We start from the raw sequence: 18,996 nt of genomic DNA on the forward strand, positions 1-18,996 counted from the left end.
TTTGTGAAACTCACAACCTGACTTTTAACCCCGTTTATCAACATACCATTGCCTGCTGTCCATCTCACAACATTTTTGAGATCATGTTGCAGTTGCTCACAATCTTGTAACTTATTTATCACTCTATAGAGAATAACATAATCCACAAAAAGCCTTACCTCTGATTCCACTCCTTTACTCACATCATTTATATATATAAGAAAACATAAAGGTCCGATAATACTGCCTTGGGGAATTCCCCTCTTAATTATTACAGGGTCAGATAAAGCTTCACCCACTCTAATTCTCTGAGATCTATTTTCTAGAAATATAGCAACCCATTCAGTCACTCTTTTGTCTAGTCCAATTGCACTCATTTTTGCCAGTAGTCTCCCATGATCCACACTATCAAATGCTTTAGACAGGTCAGTCGGGATACAGTCCATTTGACCTCCAGAATCCAAGATATCTGCTATATCTTGCTGAAATCCTACAAGTTGAGCTTCAGTGGAATAACCTTTCCTAAAATGAATTGCCTTCTATCGAACCAGTTATTAATTTCACAAACATGTCTAATATAATCAGAAAGAATGCCTTCCCAAAGCTTACATACAATGCATGTTAAACTTACTGGCCTGTAATTTTCAGCTTAATGTCTATCACCCTTTCCTTTATGCACAGGGGCTACAATAGCAACTCTCCATTCATCTGGTATAGCTCCTCCGACCAAACAATAATCAAATAAGTACTTCAGATATGGTACTATATCCCAACCCATTGTCTTTAGTATATCTCCAGAAATCTGATCAATTCCAGCCGCTTTTCTAGTTTTCAACTTTTGTATCTTATTGTAAATATCATTTTTATCATATGTAAATAATAATACTTCTTTGGCCTTAGTGTCCTCTTCTATCTCGACATTATCCTTGTAACCAACAATCTTTACATACTGCTGACTGAATACTTCTGCCTTTTGAAGATCCTCATAAACACACTCCCCTTGTTCATTAGTTATTCCTGGAATGTCCTTCCTGGAACCTGTTTCAGCCTTAAAATACCTATGCATACACTTCCATTTTTCACTAAAATTTGTATGACTGCCAATTATGCTTGCCACATGTTATCCTTAGCTGCCTTCTTTGCAAGATTCAATTTCCTAGTTCCTTATTTCCACAGCCATTTCTAACTCTGTTTCTTTCCAGTCTGCACCTCCTTCTTAGTCTCTTTATTTCTCTATTATAATAAGGTGGGTCTTTACCATTCCTTACCACCCTTAAAGGTACAAACCTGTTTTCGCATTCCTCAACAATTTCTTAAAACCCATCCCAGAGTCTGTTTACATTTTTATTTCCCGTTTTCCACCGATCATAGTTACTATTTAGAAACTGCCTCATGCCTGCTTTATCAGCCATATGGTACTGCCTAATAGTCCTACTTATAAGACCTTTTTTTCTATCACATTTATTTTTAACTACCACAAAAACAGCTTCATGATCACTAATACCATCTATTACTTAAGTTTCCCTATAGAGCTCATCTGGTTTTATCAGCACCACATCCAGGATATTTTTCCCTCTGGTTGGTTCCATCACTTTCTGAATCAGCCGTCCTTCTCATATTAACTTATTTGCCATTTGTTGGTCACGCTTCCTGTCGTTCGCATTTCCTTCCCAATTGACATCTGGCAAATTCAAATCTCCCGCTACAATCACATTTCATTCCATGTCGTTTCCCACATAGCTGACTATCCTATCAAATAATTCAGAATCTGCGTCAGTGCTACCCTTTCCCGATCTGTACACTCCAAATATATCAAGTCATTATTAGTCACTATTTAGTCACTTCCCTAACTAGAGATGGTCTTTTTCTTTTTCTTTTTATGAAGACTGCCTATTTCCTTCATTATGACACAATATTAGGTCATTTAAAGATAAAAATTTCATGATGTTCCTTATTGAACTGTATCACAATTAAATTGAAATAAGAAACAATGTAGTTCAACCTATTCAGTACAAATAAATAAGAAATGTAGCGTTACATTTCTATTTAATTATAAGCGGAATCGGTACCGGTTTCGACCCCAATCTGGGTCATCATCAGCCGAATAAAAATGCAAAAACAATGCATAGGTAAATAAGAAATTAAAGAGTGAGTCTTTCACAAAAACAGTTGAAGAGGCAAAATATGTTAATGGGGATTGGCAATGTGCAATTTTAAATCGTAAAATCTAGAAGAAGTAGAAAGTCAGTCACTTATAAGAAGTAAGGCGCGATCTTCTGAATAGTAGGACAACACACGCAAAGTTCAGCACTGTCTCATAATGTTTACAAGAAGAGGGGAAAAGTTAAATGACCCAGCATGCATATATTATCAGGCGCGAAGTCACAATATAATTGAATGAATATGATGTCCCAAAATTGTCTAAAAGTCGAAGACGAGTCGCTTGATTGAAGCGAATAGCTAGCTCCTGAAGATCAGCTCAACACACTCAGTGTCCAGCACTGTGCTTTCAAATGCCGACGGAACTCAGAAAATAGCTTGATGAACCAGTCTGTAATTGTTTCGGTTGCGAAAATGTGTGTATGTGCGAGAAACAGTCTTAATTTGATTCGTTTCAAAGACATACGATTTACCATCTATTAATCAAATGCAAGCAATCTACCGTGTACAGAAACTAGCGAATAAATTCATATCTCTACGAAACTTATCTTTTCCTTTGTCCACCGGGATTGTTATTTCTGGCTAGCCTTCAGTAGCGTTGATCAGCCTCAATGTTCCACCGCCAGTCACTGGGATGTTCTCGGGAATGCAGCTCTCCCGTGCCTGTCATATCGGCTGGATTTTCTCTGAACAGTGGGGCCACATTTTTCTTACAGGTCCATGATGTAGTTGTCTTGCGCAGTTTGAAGGTACAAATTTATAGAAGAGATTAGTTGAAACATCTTGACATAAGCAAAGCCTTCTAACATAACAATTATATCACGAATTGGTTTAAATAGACGTTTATCTCTCTAATTTTATGCATATTTTCAATATGTCTGCTTTTGCTTTATTTCTTTATATTGAATGAAATTGTTACTTAAGTTAGTTTATGTAAAGGGCATTTTATAGTTGATTCTTTCTTTTACGAGCCATGGCCTATTCCATGCCTTCATCTTAACACTTGGCTGACTGAATCTTGCAGTATTTCACATATTTAACATGAATTTATTAATATTACTATTGTAATTATACATTGTTCTTGAATGTAATTGCAATATATCCTTTTCTTCTTTTGCTACTATATCAGTTTCAATGCTTTAACGAGTTGCTTCTTTCTTGACCGAAGTTTGTCCACTTTTCATCGATGTGTATTCATTTGCAATTTTTTGTATTAGAGTTGGCGTTAACAATTTGAACAGTAATTTGTCTTATGCACTGCCTCTGCGATCGTGACCATTACTCTTTTGTGCTACTCCGTATTTTCTTGATATTCTATCACTTTATGCACAATATTTAATTTCACTAGCAGTGATTGCGTGCAATTCGACTCAACTAAATTGCTTTTAGAACAATGGAAACGACACAGTAGGGACATAGTAAAAAATAAGTTGGAAACACTGCACTGGCCTACCACTGTGTTTGTCTTTCAAGTGTTCTATAATGTAGCTTAAAAGCTTTTCAGTCTGTCAAAAACACTAGTTCAAAATATAATATAACCTGTAAAAAAAAACATTTTATTAAATAAAGAATGACATGATTTTTTTCTACAAGAACATCCTCAGATTCTATCAAATCACTTTAAATCATGAGCATATATGTACTGTACCTGTCCCCTGTCCAGTAATGGCCTAGCTCATTGGTGGAGATGCGTGGTGCATCCAGAAAAAAGTTGGTCAAATAAAATCTAGCTAAAATGTTCTTAAGTTAAAAGGACAGGTTCTAGAATACATCTTCATAAATGAAAACCTGCTAAAATAAGGGGATGCGATGGGTTTATTAACCAAATAAAGCATAAGGTTCAGAGTAAGAGGTACCCCAAAGAAAACAACATAAATACAATACAAATTGACAACACAGGTCCATTCATATTTCATAGGTCTTGAACCCAGTTACTGCAAGCCTTGTATGGAATACGGTAGGTTTATTGAATTGTGATGAAGGTTCATATAAGTAAAACTGTGCTTGGCCGATGGCCTTAAACTGTTTCATCTCTTAGCATGACATAACATTTTATAGATTCACCAATCTTGTCCTCAATAAAAAATTCCGAACTGGTCAGTACACAAATACAAGAACATACACTTGCTTGATTGTCACTACCATCCAAAATGACACAAACTAATTACAGGTCTGAATCTGTACAAATTGAAGAGGGTGGAACTTCACAACCAAAATTAGCCCATAGGCTACAATCCCACTAATCAGTGACAAATACAACAGCTGAAAATCACACACATTGTACAAATAACACCCAAGACAGAATAAAAACAACCTGAAAAAGAGAAACAATAATATGTACACTAGACGTTGTCATCAGGGTCTGGCTTACTTATTACAAAACTTCAATTTATTCTTCACCTATCAATACTTTTACTCTTTATTGATTAGGTGGAAAATAAAATTAAGTTTTGTAAAACATAAGTCATGTATATCAATATAGGCCTAACCATGAAATGTATTGCTTATACATCAGGGTTTGGCCTCGACCCTACGATCTTCACCATTCTGGACGTCAATTTGCCATGTGAAAACACGTCGTCATAATATGGGTTACTCATCTCCAGTAACACATGATCAGCTGAACAGAGGAAGTGAAAACAACCATTTTTATGCGGACAGGCTAAGCGCATTCTGTTCTTCCCAGGGATTACAGTATTGCATGTGTACTATGGCTCCATTCATATTTAGTCCGTCACAACGTTTTAGAAAGACTCTCTCTATTACAAAGTCTCTGCTCACAGTGCTATTTGAAATACATTCACTATGCGTAACATACACGTCCTGAATTTATCCAGCTTGTCTCCAGTACTATTTGCTCCATTTGATCCTCTAGAGGCAAGTTGATCTCCACTTTATCTCCACATCAAACTACCACGTGTCTGCATGACACAAATAGACCTATACTCCTAGGAACAAAAAAACACTACACCATCACGTTAGCCTTATATCCTGTCTGAACAAAGCTAATAAATAATGGGTTGAACATGCGGTCAGCCTCAAGCATATTTACATATTTTACTGACTGAATTTACATGCTTCTTGAGCTTAAAGTTACAAATTTACTATATACAGTTATGAAAGGCCCTGAGTCAAATCTGCAGTTACAAATCATGCATAAAAGCAGTTTAACTTATCTGAAACACTCAATCTTGCCTCGGCACACTGTCCAGAGTGCCATGTTAGGGAAGTAATATATCACATCGCTGTGGGCTACGGATCCTGAGAATTGCTGGTTTGCTTCTGGGAATGCCATTACAGGTGCCATCTTCTTCTGTGGTCTTCGGCTGTCTCCTGCAATTCTGGATAAAGTATTAGCTCTTTCCTCATCACCGTCTATTTTGTACTCATGTACATCGCCACGACCTAAGCAAAGTTACAATTGACTATATCTGCTATCGTGGTATTTAGTCCGACCATAATTAGCGCCTATTATGGGTATTCGCCCGGTCATGATGGGGCCCTCCTGGCAGTGTCACAAAACAACCTGCACTTTTTCACTGAGAAACTTGGCCTCTTAGCATAGTTACCTACTTAATGAACATGCTCTGGTGAACTTACCTGAGCCCTAAGAAAGACTCTATATAAGACTTTGTGTAATTTGCTTTGTCTGTAGGATTGACACAAACAACACACACTAAGCATTGGTCTATCTGCAACTGAAGAGTGAAGCTTGGGATACCCAGTCTTTTTATAACTTAGAAGACCCCTTGTTAGTGGCGGTACTTCCTTGAGGACACATTAGCTCTCCTTTGTCAGCTGGTGGCATCCTTCCAATGGTTGTATGAAATAAGCCAGAGAAAACACTCCACAGGCACACTTATTATAGCTAGGGTACTAATGATACTTCATAAATATAGTCAAGATTATTCATCATTTCTTTACTGCAGGAATTTTCTCTTGTGCAGAAATACAAGCTCAAATAAGCATGCTTACAGCCTTGGATTGCTCAGAATTGGCTGCATAATGTTGGCACTAATGGCTTCACATGACAAACTCAGTTATCTTTGTCTCCTATCTCCATTCCTTTTTTTTTTTTTTTTTGCTTGGTGTAACCATGCTTCCTATGGGGTCTGCGTAACTAGATGAGAAATCCAGCCTTCTCTCGTCGGGGTTTACATAAGTATCATCAACAACTTGTTCAGGCTGCATTCCAGCATTAACCTCCCCTGGATCACGGAGTTTAGGCTCTCCTTTGTTGCCAGATTCAGGTATATGTATGGCATTAAATGATGCCCTTTGGACTGTGATATGATACTGCTTGGTACAATATTGTTTCTGTTTCATAAACTAGTCAGTGATTATGAATTGGTGATGCTATGAACAAATATGAACAAATAATGTTACTTTAGTAAATTATGGACATTTTTCTGTACTTATCTTAGCTACTGTATTTGGGCTGACGCCGGTTTTTTATTTCTGGTCTTGGTCTTCGTACCTAAGTAGTGGGGTGAGGAGAAATTTTGTAGGCAAAAACAGTCATGGAGAGGGGAAGTAGGTGGGAATGCTGATTGGCAAAGGTGCTTTTACCCAAACCCCATGGCACTACAGCCCTTGAAGGGCCTTGGACTACCAAGCGACCGCTGCTCAGCCCAAAAGCCTGCAGATTATGAGGTGTCATGTGGTCAGCACGACGAATGCTCTCAGCCGTTATTCTTGGCTTTCTAGACTGGGGCCGCTATCTCACCATCAGATAGTGCCTCAATTCTAATCATGTAGGCTGAGTGGACCTCGAACCAGCCCTCAGGTCCAGGTAAAAATCCCTGACGTGGCCGGGAATTGAACTCGGGGCCTCCGGGTAAGAGACAAGCATGCTATCTCTACACCACGGGGCCGGCTGGTGTTTTTACTACAGATAAGAATATCCTAACCTGCATTCCTGACATTTAAGTCAGCTGATGTAGAAATTGTTTCTGACAACATGCCCATACCACAAAGAGAAATAATAATTTTAAAAAATGTAGCCACCAATAAAGCCCTAAAAATAATCACACAAGAAAATTCCACTTAACAACCAGATTATGAAACTCAATACTCAGCATTAAAAACAGTAAGAACAAAATAAAAAATGGCAACCTAATTGTCACAAAAGCAGATAAGGGGAACAGAACAGTCATAATGGAGAAAAGTGAGTAAATAGATAAAACAACATAACTCATCAGCAACAATGGAATTCAAGAGTTACAACACAACCCAACAACTACAGTAAATTCAAAACGAGATAAAACAAGCGATCAAGAAAATGGACTTTATTCTCATAAAACAAGAAACCATCAAAAATTCAAAACTCCTCTCTCTAAGAGTCCTCCCCAAAATACACAAAAACTCATGTCTCATTAGACCAACAGTAAATTTCAAAGATGCCCCAAAGTACAATGTAAGCAAACAACTGAACTAAATGCTAAAAGAAAAATCTCACTTGAAGATAGATAGGTGTTTAAAAACAACCTAGAACTAATCAAGGAAGAAAATAAATTAAAAATAATAAGAGAGCACAAGACATCACCAACATGTATACCAATGTACCAATAGAAGAATCCATTAAAATTATTGGACACCATGTAAAAGAAAACAATTCACTACAAGAAACAAACAAAGTAATTAACCTTCTTAGAACAACTGTAAACCAAAATTGTTTTACATTCAACTACAAAATCTATTGTCAAAAGGAAGGGTTAACCCTGGGCTCACCATTATCAGGTATAATAACGAACATTTTCCTAGATGACTTCGTAAAAATTCTAGAGGAATCTTATACTGGAGCAGATATGTAGATGACGTAGTATACATGTATGATAATGACGTCACAAATGCACAACAGATACCAAACACACTGAATTCATTAAACAAGTCAATCTATTTCACAATGAAACCAGAAACTAACAAGAATATGAACTTTTTAGACATCACAGTCAGTAGGAATATTGACAGCCTGTCATACAAAATATACAGAAAACTCACTCAGACATCACACACAAATTAGCAGTACTGAATGCAATGATACACAGAGCAATTTCCATATCAACAAGCACAATAGATATCAATGAAAAAATTCAAATAATAAAATAAATCATGAAAGAAAACACCCACCCTTTTTTTAATGTTATTTGTTTGGGGCGTCGACTCATGTGGATATTTTGCCCCTACTGGTACCATATTGTATGAAACTGCGTGTTATTGGAATGGCAGTAGTGTGGAATGTTGTGTGTGAGGAAAGGAATAGTAAGGACATCACAAACCCCCAGTCCCCAGCCAGGGATATTAATCATTACAATTAAAACCCCTGACCCGGCCGGGAATCGAACCCGGGGCCACTGGGTGACAGGCAGACACGTTGCCTCCTACACCGTGGGGCTGGACAAACAACCACCCTACTGACACCATTGATAAACTATTAAATATATGAAGGAAAACACCAGAAAAACCACACATCAAAGAGAAAAATATATTGTCCTCAACTATGAAAACAAGAAAACATACAAGATAGCTAACATTTTCAAAAACAAGATCTAAAAGTAACCGTTAGAATAAGCAACACACTGCAAAGTCACATCAGGAAATGCAACCTAAATAAACAAACAAAGACCATTTCTCCAAGTCAGGAGTTTATGAACTCAAATTTGAAGAACCAAACTGCAACGCCACATATATAGGCCAAATTAAACGTAATTTCCACACCAGATACAAAGAACACAAAAATGCAATTAGGTACAATCAGCATTCAGACTTCGGAGAACACATATACAGCAACTCACACCATTTCACAGACATCAGCACAGATCTAAAAATCTTTCACACACCGAGCTCGATAGCTGCAGTCGCTTAAGTGTGGCCAGTATCCAGTAATCGGGAGATAGAGGGTTCGAACCGCACTGTCGGCAGCCCTGAAGATGGTTTTCCGTGGTTTCCCATTTTCACACCAGGCAAATGTTGGGGCTGTACCTATATAAGGCCACGGCTGCTTCCTTCCCATTCCTAGGCCTTTCCTATCCCATCGTCGCCATAAGACCTATCTGTGTTGATGCGACGTAAAGCAAATCGCAAAAAACAAAAAACAAAAAAACCTTTCACATTGAAAATAGAAGTAAATCATTGAACATTAAAGAGGCTATTGAAATTTACATCATGAGAAAAGCCAATCAATCCAACCTCAATGGACATACACATTTAAAAATTTCACCTCTTTTCACCCTCCTAAATGAATTTCCAATTTTTGCCTTTGTATTTAATAAATTCCACAGGAGGCTACTCCAACTTAAATGTGTGGAATGTGGGTTAAGATAATCTTATCTGTAGTAAATCCTCTGAATTTACACAGCATCTTTGCCAATGGAGATTTTTTTAAGGCTATTATTTATCACTGAAAATAAGGTCTTATAAGTTACATTTAATTCAGTTCCAAAATACATTATAAGATGAAGAAGCAACACTTCCACTCCCATCTAAAATGAACAGAGTTAATGCCTGCATCACACTTTTCATGACCTATGCATGGAACAAAGTTATTGGCTACCGAACATTATTTTACACATTTCCATTACCGATTAATGAACTCCACAGGAGGCCATTCTGACTTAAATGTCTGGAAAGTGGATATTCTTATTTGTAGTAAATTCTCTGAATTTATGCAGTGTCTTCACTAATCGGGACCTTTTTAGGTTGTTAATTATCACCTAAATATAGTCTTACATGTTACATTTAATTCAATCCTATACTTTATTTCATCAAAATCATTAACATACATTTACTGCCTAATACACAAGAACATATTATAAGATGAAGAAGCATCCCCACCTCCCCTCGCCATTTTACAGAACCGTTGTGCACACATTTCCATCGCCCTACCTACTTCCCCTCCCCTTTCCATGAAACAGAGTTATTGCTTACAAAATTTCTCCTTACCCCACTATTTAGCTACAAAGACCAAGACTGGAAATAAACAACTGGCATCAGTCCAAATGCAGTTGCTGAAGGTAACGAATGACAGCAGCTAAGATAAGTACAGAAAAATTTCCATAATTTACATACTAAAGTGACAGTAGAGAAACTAATATATTCATTATATGTTCATATTTGTTTGTAGCATTACTAATTCATAATCACTGACTAACCGAGCTCGATAGCTGCAGTAGCTTAAGTGCGGCCAGTATCCAGTATTCGGGAGATAGTGGGTTCGAACCCCAATGTCGGCAGTCCTGAAGATGGCCATGGCCGCCTCCTTCCAACTCCTAGGCCTATCCCATCGTTGCCATAAGACCTATCTGTGTCGGTGCGACATAAAGCCACTAGTAAAAAAAAAAATATATAATGTTGACATTACAAATGAAAGGAAAAAGAAGTCAAGGAAAACCTATAAAATCATGGATGGACCTAGTTAAGAACACAATAAAGCAACAGAACTTGGACTGGAAAGAATAGAACAAAAAGGAAAAGAGCTAGGTATATTTACTACAATCTGGCTGTATCTATAGATTAGGGTAAATATATGATGATGATGCTCATTTTCAGTATTGGCTGGGGTATTAAGGCTGAATGTTTTCCAGGTGAAAATTCCACCTCAGTTGCTTGAGTGGAAAGCCAGCAGTTAAACCAATTTGTTTGTCATGTTCCCCAAACTGGAGGATGGCAAACATTGTCTAAAACCATTCATTTGTGGTTCTTGTTCCTAAAGAAAGTTGATTATGCTTACATTGAATTAAATTCAACTGAGATCCCATACTTCAACAAGGTGTCAATTCACAGCCTATGAAGTGTAATTGATATGGTTAACTCGATTGAATCTTATATGTTACACATTGTTATACCATGTATTCCCTATAATGCATGACAATCATAACAGGAATGATGTCATAGTTAAAAGGCAATTCAAATATTGTAGTTCCTCTTGTAGGATTGTTTGCCAGATAAGCTTACAGTATACTGCTTTATTCCAGAAATTCATTTTGTCTTTGAAAGTTATGTGATCTACTTCATACTATGTTTCAGGATAATCCTGCAGTGTTTATCAGTCCAAACAATGTTTTTGTTGTTCGTTACACTATGAGTGTTCATAATGAAGGCTCAGGCTGGGTAGCACACTTCATGGGAAAACCTCCAGGTAAGTATATATTGAATAACATCTTTTGTGGTTCCATATTTGTCCTTGTTTTCCTTATTGCTCCGTCTTTCCAAACTGACCAGCCATTTTGTTTATCTTATTATGTGTTCCTTTCTCTCTAAGGAATGTATATGTGTATTGTACGAGAAGACTTATGACTTATATCATGTTGTGACGTGTACTAAAAGACGGATTGGACTGACCAAATTCTGTTTAATATAATTAGTCATGTAAACATATTTTAATGGCCTTTGGTTGCAATAAAATCTTTATTTATGTTCCTTTCTCTCTATATATGACTTGATTTTACACTTGTTTGTTCCTTTCCATACTTTATTGACCCAATGGGGTCCTTCCCTCCTACTTTTTCCTATATTCCTATTTGTTTATCACCTGCATTCATCTTTATCTTATATCTCTTCCCTTTTCTTGTGCTTATCTTGCTTTCCTTCTTTCCTACACTTCCTAAATCAAGACTGAAGATCCGTCAAATTGGTCCCTCATTGATGGGTTGAAGCCGAAGCTGGGAAACAGAAACAAGCTCTTTGTGGGCTATGGATGTGTAAGAACTGTGATTGATGAGGAGGGAGCCTATCTACTTCAAGTGACACTACATGAAGATGTGGCGATTGTCCTCCTCCTTTTGTGTTTTTATGTTCGTCGTTGTCTCTTCTTTGTGTTGCTCCCTCTTCTCACACTGACTTATCATTGTGTGTAGCCTGTTATGTGCTCCTTCTCAAGTTCCTCTGTACATGTGGTTTGAATTGGCACTTTTTGATCCTTTCTGTTACTACGATGAATAACTTTGATGTAGCCTCATCCTAGATTTGAGAAATGAATTATAGCATATCCTTTACCCCAATCTTCACAGGAACTGGCTACATAAGAAATGGTATTTTTAGTTTGGTTCATACTTCAGCAACTTTCATATTGTCAGAACAAAGAAGAATGTGACCAAGATTAGATCAGTGAATGAAAATACAGCCAGATCCCGATATCTTGGACTTTGGATAAATCGGAAACTTTCTTTCAAAAATAAAATTGTGATTATTTACATGACAGTCACAGTGCCTCCATGGCTCTGGCAGCAGCGCGCTGGCCTCTCACCACAGGATTCTTTGGTTCAAGACCCGGTCACTCCATGTGAGATTTGTCCTGGACAATGCGGAGGCAGGACAAGTTTTCCTCTGGGCACTATGCTTTTACCTGTCATCTTTTATTCCAGCAACACTCTCCAATATCATTTCGTCTCATCTGTCAGTCATTAATCATTTCCCAGAAGCATGTGACAGGCTTCAACAGCTGGCACAGTTCCTATTCTTTTGTCGCCATAAGACCTGTCTGTGTCCATGTGATGGAAAGCCAATTGTTCCTATCCTTACTGCTATATGGGGCTTCATTCATTCTGGTTGAAACTGGAAACAGGCTGTGGATTTTCACATTCCGGCAGACTAAAATGTTACCAAATTAGATACTTCAACCGGGGTAGGAGAGATTGAACTACAGACAGAATCTATCTCGTAGCTTCGTGAATAGTCTGATGTACACATTCCATCATGATGGGTAAGACTTCATTCAACAACCAATATTGACTTTTACAGTAAATGCGGCACAATTTTGCCAGTTCTTGCATTACACAATCAGGTGGAGGCTTGATGGATTTTGAAATGATTGAGAATCTGCTTAATTCCAAGTCGTTGAATTCCCTGTTTAAATTCCAATGAAGTGAATTGTGAACCGTGATCTGTTAACAGGTATTTTGGTTTACCCATGTGTGGCGTTATACTCTGTGTCAGCCTCCATAGAATTGAATTGGGGTTGCCCTTCTGAATTGGGTATAAAGTTAAGTATTTAGAAAATATATCAGTGGTAACAATCACATATTTATGGTCATGCTTAGTGGTTGGAATTTGACCATACAAGTCCATTGTGAAGACTTGACTCATTGACAGGTGTCACAGGTATGCGAAGTCTCTCTAATAGAAGTTTGGAGTCCATCCCATCTAAAGGTTTCCTGGATAGTTGACACAACTTTGTCTACTCCACCATATCCAGTGATCGTATGTACTGTACATGCCATGTAAGATTGTCTTTGAATTTTAAAGGTACTACAGCTCTTAATCTTGTGTGTGTAGGGTCCATTAATTTATACAAGGTTCCATTCTGGTACTGTTTTTCCATAGTTTAGGTCACCAGATGAAAGTTTGTTCATCAAATAATTAATGATAGGTCTCAGGTGTTTATCTCTGTTCTATGCCTATTGGAAGTATTTCGGCTTCCTTAAAAATTCTTGATCTTCTGGTACATGCTCTAGGTGATTGATGCTAACAGGTTCATTGTTCAGGTTTCGACTTAAACAATCTCTAAGTATATTAGATTTTCTAGAATAATGCTCAAGGTTTAGATCAAATTGTTGGACGAAGAATGTCCATCTCGTTCTTGATACTCTTTCACTTGCCATTGTAGTATGGAGCATAAAAGTTAAGGCACGATGATCTGTTAACATTATTATGAGGAAACAATAAATTACCTTTTCCTAATATGTTAATGCATATACAATGGATAACATTTCTAGCTCAGTAACTGTATTATATTTTTCTTGTTTTCTTAATTTTCTGCTAAGAAATGCCAAGTATGTCTTGTTGGTAGAGTGTACAGGACCTTGGTAGCGTATTGCTCTGATACCCATCTTTGATGCATCTGCTTGCACAATGAATAGTAGCTGAAAATCTGGGTCTCCAAAATAATGTTGTTTATCAGCATTTTCGTGTTTTTTTTCAAATTCAGTCTCACAAATAGTATTCCACTTCCATTTTTGTCTTTTCTTGAGTAATTCTTGCAGAGGTGGCACTGTCTGAGTGTATTGTGGACAACAATCAGCAAAAAATTGGCACATGCCAATATAACAGGTTATTGTACGAGTTTGACAATAGAAAGAGAGCAATAATAATAATAATAATAATAATAATAATAATAATAATAATAATAATAATAATAAACATTTATTATAGTAGGCATACGCAGTGGAATATCAAATCATTAGCCCCAGAGGGTTCCAGGAATGTAGAGATTGGCAACGATAAATATAATGAAATTGAAGGAAATTATAGTTTCTGTACTGAACTAAGTATCTCTAGGTCTAGTGTAGAGAAATTGAAATCTCTCTGCAAATGAATAAGGGTAGAAAATCTCCAAGACGAGGAAATTAGACAAAAGTACATGGATATGATTAGTGAGAAGTTTCGAACAGTAGACAGTAAGCAGGTTCAGGATGTAGAAAGAGAATGGGTGGCATACAGGGATGCTGTAATAGAAACAGCAAGGGAATGCCTAGGAACAACTGTGTGTAAAGATGGGAAAAGCCGAACATCTTGGTGGAATGATGAAGGGAGAGCAGCTTGTAAATGTAAAAAGAAGGCTTATCAGAAATGGCTCCAAACAAGGGCCGAGGCAGACAGGGATTGGTGCGTAGATGAAAGAAACAGAGCGAAACAAATAGTTGTTGAATCCAAAAGAAGTCGTGGGAAGATTTTGGTAATAATCTGGAAAGGCTAGGTCAAGCAGCAGGGAAACCATTCTGGACAGTAATAAAAAATCTTAGGAAGGGAGGGGAAGAGGAAATGAACAGTGTTTTGAATAATTCAGGTGAACTCATAATAGATACCAGGGAATCACTGGAGAGGCAGAGGGAAAATTTTTAACATCTTCTCAACGTGAAAGGAAATCTTCCTGGAAGTGTTGTGAACAGCCAAGCTCATGGGGAGGAGGAAAATGATGTTGGTGAAATTATGCTTGAGGTAGTGGAAAGGATGGTAAATAAAGTCCATTGTCATAAAGCAGCAGGAATAGGTGAAATTAGACCTGAAATGGTGAAGTATAGTGGGAAGTCAGGGATGAAATGGCTTCATAGAGTAGTAAAATTAGCATGGAGTGTTGGTAAGGTACCTTCAAATTGGACAAAAGCAGTAATTGTACCTATCTATAAGCAAGGGAACAGGAAGGATTGCAACAACTATCTAGGTATCTCATTGATTAGTATACCAGGCAAAGTATTCACTGGCATCTTCGAAGGGAGGGTGCGATCAGTCATTGAGAGGAGGTTGGATGAAAACCAGTGTGGTTTCAGATCACAGAGAGGCTGTCAGGATCAGATTTTCAGTATGCGCCAGGTAATTGAAAAATGCTACAAGAGGAATAGGCAGTTGTGTTTATGTTTCGTAGATCTAGAGAAAGCTTATGACAGGGTACAGAGGGAAAAGATGTTCGCCATACTGGGGGACTATGGAATTAAAGGTATATTATTAAAATCAATCAAAGGCATTTATGTTGACAATTGGGCTTCAGTGAGAATTGATGGAAGAATGAGTTCTTGGTTCAGGGTACTTACAGGGGTTAGAAAGGGCTGTGATCTTTCACCTTTGCTGTACATAGTTTACATGGATCATCTGCTAAAAGGTATAAAATGGCAGGGAGGGATTCAGTTAGGTGGAAATGTAGTAAGCAGTCTGGCCTATGCTGACGACTTGGTCTTAATGGCAGATTGTGCCGAAAGCTTGCAGTCTAATATCTTGGAACTTGAAAATAGGTGCAAAGAATATGGTATGAAAATTAGCCTTTCGAAGACTAAATTGATGTCAGTAGGTAAGATATTCAACAGAATTGAATATCAGATTGGTGGTACAAAGCTAAAACAGATCGATAATTTCAAGTATTTAGGTTGTGTTTTATTCCAGGATGGTAATATAGTAAGTGAGATTGAATCAAGGTGTAGTAAAGCTAATGCAGTGAGCTCGCAGTTGCAATCAACAGTATTATGTAAGAAGGAAGTCAGCTCCCAGACAAAACTATCTTTACATCGGTCTGGGTGGACTCAGGATATCTTATTTATAAGTTAGAAGTAACTGACATAAAAGTAGCAAGAATGATTGCTGGTACAAACAGGTGGGGAAAATGGCAGGAGGGTACTCAGAATGAGGAGATAACGGCTAATTTAGGAATGAACATGATGGATGAAGCTGTATGCATAAACCGGCTTTGGTGGTGGGGTCATATGAGGCGAATGGAGGAGGATAGGTTACCTAGGAGAATAATGGACTCTGTTATGGAGGGTAACAGAAGTAGAGGGAGACTCACTTTTTAACAATTTAAAGATAAAAGGTATAGAACTAAATGAGGCCACAGTACTAGTTGCAAGTAGAGAATTGTGGCGACGTTTAGTAAATTCACAGTGGCTTGCAGACTGAATGCTGAAAGGCATAACTGTCTATAATGATGAAATGTATGTACGTATGTGTAGTTTCAATAATAACAGTTACTTTTACTCCAGTTAATATACTGTATACATTTCTCGACCAGCGGGAGATAACAACTTACAATGACAGGAATACGGTAATTTCCAATGTGAGTTTAAGATTATAAGATTATAAGCTGCATAAAAATGTTAGCTCATTACATTACATGATTATTATATATATATTTTTAAAGTAGTGAAGACAATTTGAGTTAAGTAGTTGACCTAGCCCATACATGTGCATACATCTCTAACGGAAATTTTACAAACACTAATGTGCCAGAGGAATGTATTTGGACAATAAATAAGAAGTGCGGTATTAAGTTAGGCATGAAAATAAGCTAATTATTTAACAAGATCGACCAAAGAAAAAAATGAATTTACCAATAATCAAATGGAAGTGGAAGAGAGGATCTCGAGCCCTAACTTCGTCACTGTAAAAAAAAATTAAAAAATAAATAAATAAAATTCAATGAAAATTCCTAGATGAATGTTGGACTAGAGGGTAAAGTTCTTAAATTCTTATACAAAAGTCATCATCATCATCATCATAATCTTCCTTCCAAGTATTGGCCCATGTGTCCCGTTACGGTCTTGCATTTTTCTTATTGCAAGACTTGAAAGCAATGAAATGTCATTCCAACGGGTTGCTAGCCTGAAGAAAGTAAGACCATCGGTGGGGCTGCCACCTCTCAGCTAATGAACTAGCTAAAATTACAGCATTTCCTCCGTAATTGATGTAACGGTTATATTGCCGTGACTCGGTCGACAGGGCCTCGTCTGTGGGAACAGGTTTTTCATCCCGGGATGCAAGGTTGGCATTTGGGCAGGAGAGGTTATGTCATCATCATCCTTCCAAGTATTGGGCCATGTCCGTTACAGTCTTGCATTTTTTTTCCATCGCTTCATTGGACATCCTATAGATTTCTGTCCTCTTGGTTGATAGCATAGGATCTCCTTTGGTAGTCTTCCAGATTCCATCCTTTGAACGTGACGTTTCCAGTTTTCTTGGTAATCATAGATGTAATTGATTACTGGTTTCACATTCAGTCCCTTAAGCACATCTTCATTTCTTATATGATCCCATTTCGTATAGCCTGCTGTTCTGCGCATGAACGTCATTTCACGTGCTGTAATTCTAGAAATGTCTTGAGTTCTTATTGTCCATGCTTCACTGCTGTAGCAAAGGGTTGGTCTGGCTAAAGTGTTATAAAGACGTAAGCGAGTGTGTTTTTGGACAAAAGATGCCTTCATGATATGATTTATGATTCCTGTTGTTCTATGTACACTCTGAATAAATACCAAAATTTTAACAGGATATAGGATAGGGTGGGGAATGAAGGAAGTTAGGAATCCAAGACACGACCAAAAAATTTTTGTTATTAGTTGCATGAAGCAATGAGTCCGAAACACACAAGGATTTCCATAATGGGTTAAAAGTTAGAACTTTTCGGATGCACTGAATGACAGAATTAGGCCTACAGCATTCAAAAGTCTGTAGCATGCTGATACACAATGCAAAATAGTTCCCTGTAAGTTGATGACTCCCTCAACTCTGTCAGTAACCCAAAGAATAGAATAATATGAGAAGGTTTATCACATTATTTTTCTCTCGGTTTCTCACCAAAAGACAGTTGCAGTAGATGGAGCAGAGAACCAGCTCTATCTAACAAAGGTAATGTGCTCGCACATCCAGCAGAAATTGGACTCTCGTTCAACCTGCTGGATAAGGCAGGTAGCAAGTATACAGTATATATGAACGTAAGTTCGTTCTGGAAATTACAAGAGATAGAACAGACATCATAGGAGTGGGAGAGTCAAGTGATTGACACAGATGGTGGCCAGTAGGTGGACAACAAGAGTAGAAGAAGGTAGTTTTAGAATGAAATATGGGGTATATACAAAGTAAGTCCAAAATATTTTTGGTACACCAAGATACTGATAATAATGTCGTATGGCTTTTAGTGCCGGGATATCCCAGAACGGGTTCGGCTCGCCAGGTGCAGGTCTTTCTGTTTGACTCCCGTAGGCGACCTGCGCGTCATGATGAGGATGAAATGATGATGAAGACAACACATACACCCAGCCCCCGTGCCATTTGAATTAACCAATTAAGGTTAAAATCCCCGACCCGGCCGGGAATCGAACCCGGGACCCTCTGAACCTAAGGCCAGTACGCTGACCGTTCAGCCAACGAGTCGGACAAGTTACTGATGAACTTGTTTGACTTTATCAGGCTTCAGAAAGTTACTTATGGCCTCAATTTTGACTGGGTTGTGTCTTGCTCCATTCCCATCAATTACATGTCCCAAAAATAAACTTTGTGATTGACAGAACCAATATTTTTGTAGGTTAATGCAAAATCCTTCATTTGTTAAGTTTGTCATTATCTTCTCGAGTTTTATCACATGCTCTTCAAAGGTTTCTGTTA

General features: G+C 37.7%; 1 protein-coding gene across 1 annotated transcript in view; it reads left to right on the top strand.

The window, feature by feature from the left end:
• Cubn (Cubilin) overlaps positions 1-18,996 on the top strand; it is an 882,604-nt gene that overhangs the window by 854,587 nt on the left and 9,021 nt on the right. The window contains exon 68 of the mRNA XM_068225286.1: positions 11,164-11,275. Coding sequence (XP_068081387.1) covers positions 11,164-11,275 — 112 coding nt within the window. The remainder of the gene's footprint in view (positions 1-11,163; positions 11,276-18,996) is intronic.

Source organism: Anabrus simplex, chromosome 1 (genome assembly GCF_040414725.1).
Source record: "Anabrus simplex isolate iqAnaSimp1 chromosome 1, ASM4041472v1, whole genome shotgun sequence".
Taxonomy (NCBI): domain Eukaryota; kingdom Metazoa; phylum Arthropoda; class Insecta; order Orthoptera; family Tettigoniidae; genus Anabrus; species Anabrus simplex.